Source organism: Sinocyclocheilus anshuiensis, unplaced genomic scaffold, assembly GCF_001515605.1.
Source record: "Sinocyclocheilus anshuiensis isolate Anshui unplaced genomic scaffold, SAMN03320099.WGS_v1.1 scaffold332, whole genome shotgun sequence".
In the NCBI taxonomy this organism is placed as follows: domain Eukaryota; kingdom Metazoa; phylum Chordata; class Actinopteri; order Cypriniformes; family Cyprinidae; genus Sinocyclocheilus; species Sinocyclocheilus anshuiensis.
Genome location: NW_015554181.1, coordinates 1265143 through 1280683, shown reverse-complemented (window position 1 = coordinate 1280683; position 15541 = coordinate 1265143). Strand labels below are relative to the sequence as shown.

At 37.9% G+C, this 15541-nt stretch overlaps 1 protein-coding gene across 5 annotated transcripts in view; it reads left to right on the top strand.

Moving 5' to 3' along the window:
- The window catches only part of LOC107671008 (myotubularin-related protein 3-like), a 52972-nt gene that overhangs the window by 15987 nt on the left and 21444 nt on the right, over positions 1 to 15541 (top strand). For 4 of the 5 annotated variants that reach the window (XM_016463832.1, XM_016463827.1, XM_016463830.1 and 1 more), the window contains 10 exons: positions 4120 to 4209; positions 4795 to 4911; positions 10854 to 10874; positions 11328 to 11410; positions 13217 to 13368; positions 13607 to 13703; positions 13858 to 13971; positions 14494 to 14696; positions 14809 to 14940; positions 15023 to 15134. In XM_016463832.1, the coding sequence (XP_016319318.1) occupies positions 4864 to 4911; positions 10854 to 10874; positions 11328 to 11410; positions 13217 to 13368; positions 13607 to 13703; positions 13858 to 13971; positions 14494 to 14696; positions 14809 to 14940; positions 15023 to 15134 (962 nt within the window). In that variant the 5' untranslated portion in view covers positions 4120 to 4209; positions 4795 to 4863. The remainder of the gene's footprint in view (positions 1 to 4119; positions 4210 to 4794; positions 4912 to 10853; positions 10875 to 11327; positions 11411 to 13216; positions 13369 to 13606; positions 13704 to 13857; positions 13972 to 14493; positions 14697 to 14808; positions 14941 to 15022; positions 15135 to 15541) is intronic. The other variant, XM_016463829.1, reaches the window with a different exon arrangement.

The window sequence follows — 15541 nt, the reverse complement described above, 5'->3', positions numbered from 1 at the left end:
GATACGATACGATATCGATTCTCATACCCAGCGATACGATATTTGCAGATACCTCAAAAAAATTCTACGATACGATTACGATTCGATTCGATACAGGAGTATATCGATCGATATATCGATATTATGATATTATATATCTATTTTAAACAACCATCTACATTTTTATTAACTCACAAATGCAACCAAAATATATAACATGAACATTTATCTGAAATGTTCACATCCTGTACCTTAATTGGGACATTCACAAAAAAAATAGGCCTACACATTTTCTTTTCTTTTCAAATAATAAAGAAAATAAACAATTGGAAAAAACAAAATTCTAGCTGCTACTATGGGTTCAGTGCTAAAAGTCTTTTCTACAGATAACCAAATTACAAGCAATAGCAGAAAATAAATACAATACAACAAAGACACAAGTTCAATAAACAGTGCTTTTCAGGTTTTTCAGCTCAGTCTAAAATAAATTTTCAGGTACATGTAATAATTGTAATAATCAAATGTAAAATAATTGCATAGTCTTCACTGTATTTTTGATGTTACAAAGGCAGGAGCAGTTAAGAACGAAGCACAGATTTAATATACTGATACACATGCCTTTTCTTTCTCAACTGTTTACGTTAAGACATATGCCTAACTGACTGTGTTTACTAGGTTATTCACCAAAACGCGCATTTTGATGTAATTTTGTCTGTATTTATTCATCCATGCACCAAAAAGCGGAAGAGAGCTCAATTTAGTATTCATGCAATGTAGGCGCGGTGTGCGTGGTGCGTGCGCGCGCTTCAGATATGTGCGCAGAAAACTTCTCACACAGCGCTCGACTGTTCAATCCCGAGCCCCGAGCGTCTTTTATGCTCACCTTGTGCCTTCGGGCAGTCCTTATATCGAGTCCTGATACGTGAGTTTGAACGAGAATGCACGGGTTGGCGGTAATGCATAGACGAACATTATGAGAAAATGTGGACAGTGCCAAAATAAAGGTCCCTATTTATACTACAGATATCGATATTTTACGTGTGGCATCGATGCATCGTATCATCAGACATCGTATCGATGTATCGATTAGGGCTGTGTATCACCAGCAAAGTCACAATATGATACGTATCACGATACAGAGGCCACGGTGCGATACGTATCACGATACGGGACTACACTGAATTTCGCCTCAGAAGAATTTAGTAAAACAGCTGTTTTATTAAACACTGCATACCATAGGGCCGTTGCTAACTATTGGCAGAACAGGCACTTGACCTCTGCATTATGAAGGGCCTCTAACTGTACCATAGTACAATACAATATAGGTAATGGCATATGTTTCATGTTTACATTGGGCACTCCCCACCAGGTACAATATTCTGATTGTTTACATCTTGTTTTTAAGCCCATAAATAATAATGTACTCGTTCTAATAAATTTATATTGTAATGTACTCATTCTAATATATTAAAAAAGGTTATCATTGCACAAATTAACACAATCTCTAAGTTTAAAAAAAATAAAAATAAGAAGAGTTCTAAACTAATGCGCTGTCTTCTGTATCTAACTCACACACGCTCAGTCACTCACACAGATCACGTTGCGGCCGCACTGACATTCAGGAACAAACTTTTTAGCGCTGCCCCGCAATTTTATCAACTAAATAGCTTAATCGCTCAAGAGCTACATTATCTTTCTCAACAAGGAGATGGTAACATCATTGTTTCTAAAGGAATTAAAGCCTCTGTTAATAGAGAAACGAGGCTAACCGGTGGTAATTCTTACATACACAGCCTCTCTCTCTCTCTCTCTCTCTCTCTCTCTCTCTCTCATAAATGACACTTTTCTGATAATAGAATATTGAAGTGGAGATCGCTAAACTGCAAGCTAACCGGTGTTTTCAGAAAGCAAGCGCGTTTATCCACAGTGGAGAGAGAGCGCGTGTTGCCAGTTGCCAGGTTGACAAAGATAAGTAGCACACTTACCAGATATTTCCGTATTGCGCAAGTGGTGTTTCGGGGGGATTACATCTCTTTATATCAGGCAACCCCGGTTGTGTTCCTCTGCGGCCAGAATAAACCTTGCTGTGGCCTATATATTATGCTCTATTCATTATTCTTTCGAAACCTCGCACTTTTCGACTCCATTTTAAACGTTGTTCTTGTATTCAAATTAAGCGCGGTCCACTGCAGCGCACGTGCCACAATATCGATACAGGGCCAGCCAAATCTCTGTGAAGATACATCGTCGTGTCGATGTATCGAACACAGCACTAGTATCGATCCATATCGATGAATCGTTACACCCCTAATAAATTGCAGAATGTTTAACAAACAATGAGGAATCAAATAAAAAATAAAAGAGAGCCTCCATAGCGTAATGTGAGGTAAACCGCAAAGTTTGTCAGTATGAATATTCTATGGAAAAAAGCCGCTAAAAGGGTCTGAAAGTTGCTAAATCTAGTGCTAAAGTTGCGCTCGTGTGTGTGAGACGCGGGAGCTGATGGCAGGGGGCGGTGGATATTTGTGGCGGTCAATGTGGATATTGTGGATGAGTTCTTCTGTGTCATCACGTTCTATTAGTTCTACAGCTTCAGTTTCGGAACTTTCACGCTTAGTAACACATACAGCTGTTCCCTCACCACAGTGCAACAGTGAAAAGGGACCCCTTTCAAACAGTGTCGCGTTCCGAACATTGTTTAAGCGACATACACCAGTATTGCGGTATTTTAAAAATTCATATCATAACAAAAATAAACACCGGTATTCGGTATGAACCGGTATACTACCCAGCACTAATAGGTAGATATAGAGTTAGTTAATACACAACCATATAGATTGATAGAATGTTACTTAGTTGGTTAGTTAGTTGGCTGGTTAATTAGTTTATACACAACTAGACAGACAGAGATAGATAGATAGATAGATAGATAGATAGATAGATAGGGCAGCATTTTATGGCACAACCAGATCAGTCCGTCTTGAGGACTCTGGTGTTTGAGCTAGACAACATGGTGACACAGCTGCCCTCTCTCACAGAGTCTCTCCTATTTGTGGAAACAGAATCCAAACATTCTCTGCCAGCTTGAACTCTCAAGGCTACTGCGGGCCGTAGCCTCTCATTCCTGCATACAGAAGTGAATGGAATGACTTATGCCCTGCACAGCGCTGCTCTGAGACCTGAAGCTCATCACACAGATTGTGTTGAAGGCATGGCACAACTTTAATAGGATCTTGCCATGGAAATTAAATATAAACATTGTTGTGTATTAAGGATGCATTTTTCATTTGTTTAGTACATAATTCCCATTTGTTTACTGTTATTCTGATTTAGTAGATGCGTCCAAATATTTCACCTGCATGTGTTGCATGTGTATCATATGGCATATATAGTGTCTATCGCTGGTGTCTTTGTGAGTAATAGTAGTGGTCATGATTTACTATAACCCAGTGCCCTTAGAGTCTTATGTAAAGCCACCGTACTGTATTGGTTACAGGAGTGCTTGTTATATCAGAAATAGCAGAAGCGATCTCAGTGCAGGAAGTACTGGCAAACTCTCCCTGTGCCATTACAAATGTTTTGCCGCTCTGAAGCCCAGCCAAAAATGGTATTGGTTAAGGAAATGCTTTGACCACTCTGTCCCCAGTTTAGCTTAGATAATCACTCATTTAATCAGAGGTTTAGTCATGGACAAAATTTTATCCATATAACAGTTTGCCTTTTTGCCCCTGGGAGTGATAAAACTGGAAAAGTTTGTACATTTTTAACTTGTGATGTCAAATGTTTGGCTTTTGATAAAAAGGCTCTCACACGCTTCTATTGTTGCAGCCGAACATAAATTATGTGATGTGATGTGAATAATGAAAACATGTTCGGGTCACATCATTAAAAAAAAGGAATACATTGTGTTTATTTATATTTATATGAATTATATTATGCATGAAGAAAATACTATTTGATCTCAATTAAGATTTTTTTTTTTTTTTACATTTCATTGCATTTCATGTTCATGACTGAAGCACATTTCCCTGCCGAATTCTATCCGTAACTGTTTTTACAATTTTTTGTTACATTATTCTTGATTGTAATTGTCAATAGAGTATAATGTGGTGCATTCCTTATCCATATTCTTTTTGACAGGAGGAGGAGGGGCAGCAGAGTCTGGAGTACATCCAGGCCAATCAGATCTTCCCTCGCAAGCCCCCTGTCCTGGACGATGACGATCTTCAGGTAAGCAGGGATCAAGACCACTGCCGAAATGAATGTTATTCATTAGGGTGTAGTGGTTCTGTTAATATAATTATTATTTGATTCTGACCAAGAGTGGAAATTTAAGCTCTGTTTTTAAAAAGCTGTTTGCCTAGGCATCATAAATGTGCTCCCGATGTGTAGTTTGTCCCAAACAGTAGGCAATGAAATTGTCTTGTTTTGGTCAAAATCTAAGGCTGCATCACTTACAGTGCATTGCAACAAGCATGGTGAAAATTTTCATTCAAGATGATGTAAGTGTGATGCACACGACTGACTATTAATAGAGTTGCTGCCTATGAAGAGTGTTTCAAATCAAGTAATTATAAGGTACAATTTCTGTTTTGATGAATGCTATGCAGTAGAAAATGAGGCAGCTTTAGGTTTTCAAACAAAGCCTTTGTTTTCAAAAGCACCTTGATACACATCAAGGGTATTTCTTTTGATTGGGTTTTTGTAAATGCCTCATTTTTTGGTATGCAACTCTAAATATCACTAAATATTTGTATTGGTCTAATATTAAGTTGTTTGTTGGATATACATGTGTGAAATGATCATCTGTTGTAGGTGCCCTTCCCAGAGCTGCATGGAGAGTGTACGAAGTTCGTGGGCAGGGCGGAGGATGCCATCATTGCCATGTCCAGCTACCGCCTGCACATCAAGTTCAAGGAGTCGGTTGTTAATGTGAGTGTGTGATTTTCAACACTTCAATTACACTTTTTATTACCAGAGTTGCCCAACATGTCTAAGCAATTGAAGTGGAATAAACAGATCTCCTGCATTGAAGCCAAATCAAACTAAACTGAGTAGTGTTTGCATTTCAGGCCTTTTCTCAAATGGTCTGCTTTTAATTTATCTGATTTTCAGACGTTCATCTGACTTCCACATTTGAATGTGTCCCATATATGATGATTTTTCATATACAACATACAAACTCTTTTTTGTATGGAAGCTTGTTTTCCCCACAGAATAAAAATATAAAAAAGGTAATCATAACTTTTTATTTTACAATTCTGACTTACATTTTTCGCAATTCAGAGTTTCTATCTCATAATTCTGACTTTTTGTGAGAAACTCAGTTTTACGAAATGTCAACTTGCAGTTGCCTTTTTTATTTATTGGCAAAAACAAAAAACTGAATCTGAGAAAAGTCAGAATTGTATCATATAAAATCAGAATTCTGAGAAAAAAGTACAAATTGCGAGATGAAAATTCAGAATTCTGAGGAAAAGTCAAAATTACGAAAAGTAAATTCAGAATTCTGAGAAAAAAAGTCAGAATTATGGGATAAGATGTTGCAGTTACTTTTGACATTTTTTTTTTTATCCCGTGGCGGAAAAAAGCTTGCATAGTTTTGGGTATATAGCAGTGTGAATGGCACAAATCACTGAATTTGCTCTATTCTGATCTAGACTGCTTTAATATGTGCAAATAAATTGGATGCATATTTTTTTGCAAAGACTTTTATTTATTTTTTTAATTAATTTTTACCTTCAGCTCAGAGTTTCTTGAGTAAAACTGGATTGTGGTTTGTTGTGTCATAGTGCATGTATGATGGATAGCCAGTCCAGTGGTCGCTGAAAGACTCTTTTATATGGTGCATGACATGCTGCTAAATTTAGAGCCCACCAATGTTGTGAAGGGTATTTAAGGACAGCAAGCCACAGTTACATCAGGCACTCTGACACAGGCCAGTGGCTGCCGTCACCCTGTGTGTGTGTGTGTGTGTGTGTATCGAACAGGTCTGTCTTTATTACCTCTTCACTTTCACTGTTTCTTCCCGAGCCTGTTGCCATGGTTGCAGTGGCTTTTTGATTGGGATTGTCCACCCCCGTGCTATCAACATGGCACTATAATAAGGTTCTGGTTACATACTAATAATCAGCTCTACTATACCCCTCATAGATCAGCAGTCATGATCTAGAAACCATTCAAGTGGAGCACACAGAGCTGCCTGTTCCTGAACTACTGCTGGAACGAGAGCAGGAGGAGTGAAGGAATATTCTGGGTTAAATGCAGAACATTAACTGGCATACTGTCAAAAGTTTGTCAACAATCCATGTAAATTGTGCTTACAGTAATGCACTTACAATGGAAGTTTATCTCTCAAGTGCACCCTGCAATTCACGATTACAAAATACAAAATAAACAAAAATTAAATGTGGTTTTGTAAGCTTACCATGCATTACATAATTACACATCCTGTGAGAGCACTAAATGAATGCACAAGCAGATGCACAGCCATTTGCTTTTGCACTCTGCATGGAAAATATATAAGAATGCACTGTTGCACCTTTAATAACTTTGGTAGTTTATTTTGCGGTTTTTATATAAGCTGTTTGTTCGACACTCAAAGTCTATAGAAGATAATTTATGCCACTAAGAGACATCGACAAGCAAAAACAAAAACTCTAATAAAAACAAAAACTCTGTAGTCATTTGCCACATCACAATCTTTGATGTTGACACAATGTAGATTTTATACCCGGAAGATGAAAATAAAGCAAAAAAGCTCAAAATTAACCAGCTAAAAATAATGTATGCCTATATCCACTGCACACTATGATGTGCAACACAAAGACCTTTGTTAAAATCTCAGAAAATGGAAGTTTAGCGTTTCATGACCCTTTTAAGTTCTTATATGAAAGATTAAGTGCGTAATTTATGTTCCTTTAATATAACTGCAGTAATTTCCCCCAAGCACTCCACTCTGAACAGAAACCGATTTGCATTAGAGTCCTGATCTCTGCTGGGGTTTATTTTGCAATAACGACTGGCTGGCTGTACATTATCGCTTATTGTTTTCCATTCTGGATGTTTTTTTGCTCAGCTTTTATTGTAAGTGATTATAAACTGATAGACAAAATAATTATCAAAATGACAGATACTGTTAAGCTTGAGTTGTTTAGCCCAAAATATTCTGTTCATGTACATGCGATCAGGCAGCTGGGTTTGTTTGTGGCTGGTGGGTGATATGTGCAACACAAAGACCTTTGTTAAAATCTCAGAAAATGGAAGTTTAGCGTTTCATGACCCTTTTAAGTTCTTATATGAAAGATTAAGTGCGTAATTTATGTTCCTTTAATATAACTGCAGTCATTTCCCCCAAGCACTCCACTCTGAACAGAAACCGATTTGCATTAGAGTCCTGATCTCTGCTGGGGTTTATTTTGCAATAACGACTGGCTGGCTGTACATTATCGCTTATTGTTTTCCATTCTGGATGTTTTTTTGCTCAGCTTTTATTGTAAGTGCATTATAAACTAATAGACAAAATAATTATCAAAATGACAGGTACTGTTAAGCTTGAGTTGTTTAGTAATATAAAATATTCTGTTAATGTACATGTGATCAGGCAGCTGGGTTTGTTTGTGGCTGGTGGGTGATCAGCTCAGTGCTGATTCATCAGTTGATATCTGTGACAGTCACTTATTCACCAGAGTAAATGAGTGTGACGCTCTCTGTGTGCCTGTGAAAGAGAGAGAGTGTGTTGTGCGTGAGAAAGAAGAGAGAGTGATGTGTGTGGTTGATGCTGTGTGTGACTACAGGCCAGTGAGGCAACAAAGCTGTCGTATAAGCAAGTGTACAGTGTAGGGCTGGAAATGGAGAGAAAAGAGGAAGGAGGTTGAGAGAATGTGAATTGTGACTGCTAAAGTGTCAGTTTTTAACAGAATGCAGAAGTCTTTAAATTTTTTAAAAGTTGGCTTTGGCATGCTCTACGGGTTACAGATATGTTATAACTTGAATGTTGCTTAGAGCAGTCATTTTGAAGTCTGATAGTAATTGCATTTAAATGTTTTGTTAAAGACTGAAACTGCAGGGATGTGATTTTTCTCTTTTTATATGCATTTCCTTCTTTTCTGACCTAAGAAATAAAAGGAATTAAATTGCAAGATGGCTTTAAACAATTACTAAACCAAATTTCTTTCATGCATGGAGCAACTCATGATCTAGTACTTTCAGCAGCTCAGAGTGGCTTGGTTCAAAGTAAATTCTGCTCCACACAAACATGCATTTGAAAACACTACACATGCAACCATCCTCCCAAATTTGCAAATTTGTGAATCGTCTATCTGTTGTTAACAAAAGCAAAACTTTAGGTCTCCCTGCGGTTTTCGTCCAAAATAAAAGCAAAAAAATAAAAATACGACAACCATGATTAGTATTACCGTAATTTACTGTTGTTCTCTAAATTATTATTATTACTCAAATTATATTTTACTGTACAATAATATCATTTCAATTATAATATTTTGTATTATTTTTTTTATAATTTAATAAAAACATGTTGAATAATTATAATTAATTAACAATATATAATTATATAACAATATATAATTGTATATATTATATATAGTATAATAATATAGTATATGATATATATAATCATCTTTATATTTATTATGTTTAATACAACAATAATAATAATAATTATTATTATTAGAGTAATTGAATAGGTTGCATAATTAATTATTATTATTAGGGATGCACTGAAATGAACATTCTTGTCTGAAGCCGAAGCTGAACAAAATGAAACACTGGGCCGAATACCAAACAGGGTTTTTTGCATTTTTTCCCCATGTATTTTGCCAATTTTTTCACCATTGCATAAATTAAATAGCCAAATTTTGCTTATACTTGTCTTGCTTTTCAAAGAAAAAATCCAAACAAAAGGGTTAAAAATCAAAACAATTTAAAAATATTTACTTAACACTGAACATTTCTTAACATTCTAGCAGACGTTATGCCAACAAAGCACAATTTAACATCAAATGAATAAGTTAGTAAAATAAATTTTTTTGGTAGTTTTTGAGAGCCCCTTCTTGAATCAGGCATGTATTTTTTACTGTGCAAATAAATGCAGTCTTGCTGAGCAGAAGAGAGTTCTTTTAAAGGGGTCATATGATGCGATTTCAATTTTTCCTTTCTCTTTGGAGTGTTACAAGCTCTTGGTGCATAAAGAAGATCTGTAAAGTTGCAAAGACTAAAGTCTCAAATCCAAAGAGATATTCTTTATAAAAGTTAAGAGTCAGCCACGCCGACCTAAAACGGCTCGTTCTAACACGCCCCCACATACCTACGTCGCTCTGTGGGAAGATTTGCATAACGCCGCCCAAATGTTCACGCAAAGAAAGAAGGCGTAACTTTTATTCTCACTGTAGTATTGTTGCCGCCGCCATATCCTGAAGACGCTATGTGCTTCGTTGTGAAAGCGAAACTACTTTTTTCAGACCGATGAGCTTTGTAAAAATCGACGCGTTTCAAAAAGGCGGGGCATAGAGGAGAAACAATAATGTACAGTATGTGGAAGATGATGTGTTTTTTTTAACTTTTAACCGCATAAACACATTTCATTATACCAAATATGCAAAATAATGTTCTTTTTAGCAGCATCATATGACCCCTTTAAAACATTAGAAAATATTTCAGATCTCACAGATACAAATCTATTACAGATTTGATCACTATGTGTGAATGTTATAAATGTATTAATATAGCTGTTGTAATTATTATTATCATTATTATTGTCCTACTTTATTTTATTTTATAGAACAACAGTAAAATTACAATACTAAAGTTTATGAATGTTGATGGAGCTTTTATTTTGGCGGAAACCCACAGGAAGATCTCAGTGCTCCTTTTTGTTGACAGCAGCAGATTTATAAATTATTCTCATTTAGAATTTGGAAAGATGTTTGTTGCACGTATCACATTGTCACATCCATGCCTTATAAAAATGTTACTAAGCAACTGACAAGTAACACTGTTTTCAGGAAGAATTTCCTCGTGCTTTGGACTTTGAACTCTGGCACCGCGAGCTCTTGCAGCGCTATTTGAATACATGCAAAGCATACGCATATTAGAAAACATAACATTCTGCAGTTTATTTACTAATTGTTTAAGACCATTTCGTGATTTCAATCACCATACAGTAACCAGCAACAACCACCCTTCCTCTTCTCATCGAAGACATGAGATGCAGTTCTAAACAGTCTTTCGCTGTCGGTGCTTGTAATGATTTTTGTGTTTTTCTCTGACACTTTTAAATGCTTCCACACTGCTGATGTGTTTGCTGCATTAGTGCGTGCCTCTGTTTGATCTCGTCACGTCATTGTTCGGTACAATTTATTCGGTCTTTTCGCTTATTATGTTTTTGCTATTTTTGGCCAAATAATTTCAGTTGCCAAACATTCGGTGCATCCCTAATTATAATTTTTTTGGTCATATTGAATAATGTCCTGGCACTATTAAAATAGAGAAAGATGTAAAAAAGAAAAAAAGACATGACATAAGACACCTCCTTCTCTTTTTCTTTTTGTCATGTTTCTATTTGTTCCACAGCACTGTAGTAATGGTGCTCTAAAGGGGTTAAATTTAAAGATGCTAATTTATGGAGCGAAAATATTAAAGCTTCTATCTCTAATACGTATCAATTATTATCTCACAAATGTGATTTAGTGTTCTCTGACCCTTCAGCAAGCACCCCAGGAATGTTTGAGTGTGGTCAGATTAGTGTGGTGGAATTAAACCACAGCCCAGGAATGTGTGTATCACAGAGGAGCCAAAAGCCACAGTGTACACGTCCACCTCGTGATTCTGTCTTCCTTCTTTTTCTCTGTGAACAGAATTGTTCGTGTGAGGTGTCAGTAAGTAACCACAGAACGGTCTGTCTGTCTGCATGATGTTACGAGTTGTGAGAGCCGTGGTCAGATGTGACTTGCATGCGATTAGTGTCCGATCACGCGCATGTTCCGGAGCTTGAAGGGGAACTGCGTTTCAAGTCGCACAGCTGCAGTGGTGTCTGCACACATAAACACACACACTTGATTGAAGCTGATCGGCATGCCACTTGAGCTGCAGAACAAAGAATGAGTTTGTCTGAAATAATCTGCAGACGCTAATCACTAACCGTGTTTGTAAACTCTAAGCCCATGTCTAAACTTTCAGTGTGATTGATTCAGCAGGTTGATTTAATCATTAGCATCGGTTGGGTTAATGTTGACTTCTGGTTTAGATGCTCCGTTTGGTGTGCTGATACTCATAGTGCCAATAATTAAAAATAATTTCTGTATGACTATCTGTCTCACTCTCTCTCTCAGGTTCCCCTGCAGCTGATAGAAATTGTAGAATGTCGGGACATGTTCCAAATGCACATCACCTGCAAAGACTGCAAGGTCATCAGGTCTGTCTGTCTATCTGTCTATCTATCTATCTATCTATCTATCTATCTATCAATCAATCAATCAATCAATCAGGGGTGTGCCATATCATACTGTCCACGATAGTACCGGTATACATTTTTACATGATAAAAAAGTGTCATATCGCGATTACAATGATATAGCGACACAATGAGGTATGGCGGATATACGTTCCCTAGCGTGCACAACAACAACACCCTGCGCAGACTGATCGGTGTATGACATTAAAGTATTGCGAGAGCGGTTCTAGAGCATATTCGAGCACACACTCTTACCTTCAAAAATAGGCGAGGCTCATATCTTTAGCAAAGCGGCGCGGAGAGAGAGTGGCCCTGGCGATTTCAACCGACTTCCCGAGGCCTGCATAAAAAGGCGGTCTGCGCGTCGTCACGAGCCTTGCCAATTTAAACATTCAAAACAGTTTAAAGCATTCAAACACAAGACGCAGAAAAACTCAACTGAGAGTTCCCACGCTGAGTTCGGTGCGCACACGGAGAGCCGCGCAAACACCAAACCGAGCTCTTCTTCGCTTCCCACCCCCCGTGCCTGAACGAACAAATACACCTCGCCAGTTTGATGAAAAGCTTAATTCAGCTCCTGAATTCAGCAGCTGTTCTGTGCGTACAGTGTGCATGCAGAGAGCCGCGTCTACAGCCCTTAAACACTGAATTGAGTTTTGTCTCTTCTTGCTCTTGAAACGACAAATACATACAAAATTGTCACAATACCTGTCTTTGCGAGTATCCTCGAAAAAATGGTCGGTTAAGTGAAAGTAAACGGTTGAGAAAGAAATGGAATGTGTATCATTATATTGGATGTATTATCTCTTAAAGTGACCGCGCCTAATTTACTAGCTGCTGTCAGTGTCCTTAATGTTAATCCAAGAAATTAAATAGGAGAAAATCACTCACTGCTCTTTACAAATATATCGCAAATATTCTTGAAATATCGTGATATAATTTTGAGGCTACATCGCCCACCCCTATCTATCTATCTGTCTATCTATCTATCGTTCTATTGTTCTATCGTTCTATCATTCTATCTATCGTTCTGTCTGTCCATCTATCCATCTATCTATCTATCATTCCGTTGTTCTATGTATGGCTGCACAATAATGGTTAAACTGTTAATTACAGTTGTTAAAATAATATAAAATCACTATAAAATCACTATCATTATTAATAACGATCATTGTCATTTTTATCTTTTTCTGTTCTATTTAATCAGAATTATTGCACTTTCACACAAGCACAAATCAAGAGACCATCACCTTAGTTGCAGCAAATGGCTGTGTGAAAGAAAACAGACTGGCTGTATTACACTTTCAGTTGAATATCGCAGTGGAGATCACTAAACTCCAAATTACATATTTTCAATGCAAATGCCAAATGAAAATTTTAGGATAGAAAACCAGCAGGCAAATATCACAGATGACTATGCTTAATAAATCGAGAGAAGCAGAAATTGTGATTCCAATTAAAATACAGTTTATTGCAGCCCTAGATCTCTTCTATTTATTGTTTTAACTATCGCTCTGTCTGTCTGTCTATCTATCGTTCTATTATTCAATCAATCTACCTAAAAGATAGATCTAAATCTAAAAATGCATAGTGTTATTTTTTTAAGCATACTGACAAGTGTGACTTGTGAATTGTGAAAATGTAAACACACTTTTATAGCCATTTTATACAGAAATGCAGGTCCCAAGTCTGTCTGTATTTGATGTTCTCTTTCATTCTATGTCAGTGTGTCTCTCTGATGCAGTAGATCTGATGTGTGTTTTGACAGGTGTCAGTTTTCCACGTTTGAGCAGTGTCAGGAGTGGCTGAAGAGGCTGAACGCTGCAGTCCGTCCCCCGTCCCAGATAGAGGAGCTCTTTTCCTTCGCCTTCCACGCGTGGTGCGTGGAGAAGGAGCAGCATGGGGATCTGTGTAGGCCAGGTACTGTCTGGCCTTCTCAAACCTTGTCTGCATGCTTGAGGCTGAAATCAGATGTCTCACAAATAGTTTTATCTCTGTATTTCCTACTAGTCTTGCATAGCCAGACAGCTTTATTACCTAAAGAGTCCGCAAACAAGATACTCTTGTATAGCTTTACAAAGAACCACACAAAATTTGTCCAACTAGTTCTTCTTTGGATTCCTTCAGGATTCATCTCTCACTCGCCTCTCTCGTTTAGGTGATCACGTGATGTCACGTTTCCATAACGAGGTGGAGCGGATGGGCTTTGACACTCAGAACGCCTGGAGAGTGTCTGAGATCAACAATAAGTACAAGTGAGTGTTTCTCTCTCAAACACAAGCACATCTAAACTGCTCTGGACACTCAGTCCTGTCCTGCTGCGCTCGGCAGGTCTGTTCAGGATTAGACGTCTTTAGACAGGCATCAGTCAGTCCGATCACACTGCCCTCTGCTTGCCCCCTGGCACAGGTTGTGCTCCAGCTACCCTGAGCTGCTGCTGGTGCCAGCCTGGATTACTGATAAGGAGCTGGAGAATGTGGCGGCCTTCCGCTCCTGGAAGAGGATTCCGGCCGTGGTTTACAGGTCAGTCAGCTAAATCTGTTCATAAAATACATGGAGAATCCAAAACCTAGTGAGTTGCCTCCCTAGGCAACTTTTTAGGCATTCATTGTGTGTTTTTGTCTTTTTTTGCTAGTTCTTTTTTTGTCTTTTTTTTTTTTTAAATAGTTTTAGTCATTTTAGTACTTAATTTATTTCAGTTATTTACCAATGAAACATTTTCTATTTTTTTCCATCCATCGTTCTGTTGTTCTATCGTTCTATCATTCTGTCGATCGATCTTTTATTCTGTCATTCTGTTTCTTTCATTCTGTCTTTACGCTGTTCTGTCTTCCGTTATGCCATTCTATCTATCATTCTATGTATGTATCATAATTATTATTAATAACGATTATTGTCATTTTTATCTTTTTTTATTTTATCAGAATTATTGCACTTTTACATAAGCATAAATCAAGATCTTCATTATGTGTTTTTGTCTTTTGTTGTTGTTGTTTAATAGTTTAGTAATTCTGGTACTTGAACTTGAACTTCGCTCTTTCCCAGGCACCAGAGCACAGGGGCAGTGATCGCTCGCTGTGGTCAGCCTGAGGTCAGCTGGTGGGGCTGGAGGAACGCAGATGATGAGCACCTGGTGCAGTCCATTGCCAGAGCCTGTGCTGTGGACAGCAGCTCCTGTAAAGGCGTCTCCAACGGCTCCTTCTCCCGCGAGTACACTAACGGAGCCGATCTCTCCGATGTGGACTTCGGTCAGTACCACTTGGCTCTTACAAATGTTGACTGAATTCTTAATTTAGGTCTCTGTACTGATTATTGTCATATTATATGACTTGATCTATACACACATGTCTTTTTCTATAGACTCGTCTATGACTAACAGCTCAGAGGTGGAGACACTGGCCATCCAACCTCGAAAGCTTCTGATCCTGGACGCTAGGTCATACGCCGCTGCCGTAGCCAACAGAGCCAAAGGAGGAGGGTGTGAATGCCCAGGTACTCTCTCATAGGTGCTCCTTTAGCAATCACAATAAACAAGACGCCCCTCTCAATAATGACATGCTGTTCTCCCCTGTAGAGTACTACCCTAACTGTGAGGTGGTGTTTATGGGTATGGCCAACATCCATTCCATCCGCAAGAGTTTCCAGTCTCTGCGCTTCCTCTGCACACAAATGCCTGATCCAGCCAAGTAAGTCTTCCAGCAAGCATCTGCTGCGGTTGCAGTCTGTCCCTTTGTTTATTGTTGTATTTCATCCTTTTAGGGACCTTTTTATTTTTCTTAACATTTTTTCCCCATTTTTTTCCCCTTTAATATAGCTGTCAAGCTGTTCAAATGTATTATAAGTAATAGTAGGTATATATATATAGGTTAGGGGTGTGCGATATATATCGTCAGCGATAATATCGTAATTGTTGTTTTAACGATGTGCGATTTGACATTATCGAGTATTTTGCAAAAACCATTCAAAACATCCCTACAGAGCGCACGCATACATCACGTGAAGTCTAGACTAGTGTGTGTGCGCATTTAGTGTGTTTTCTTTCACTGCATGATTCAGTCTATTAAAATGCATTTAGAATGATCACAAATTCAAG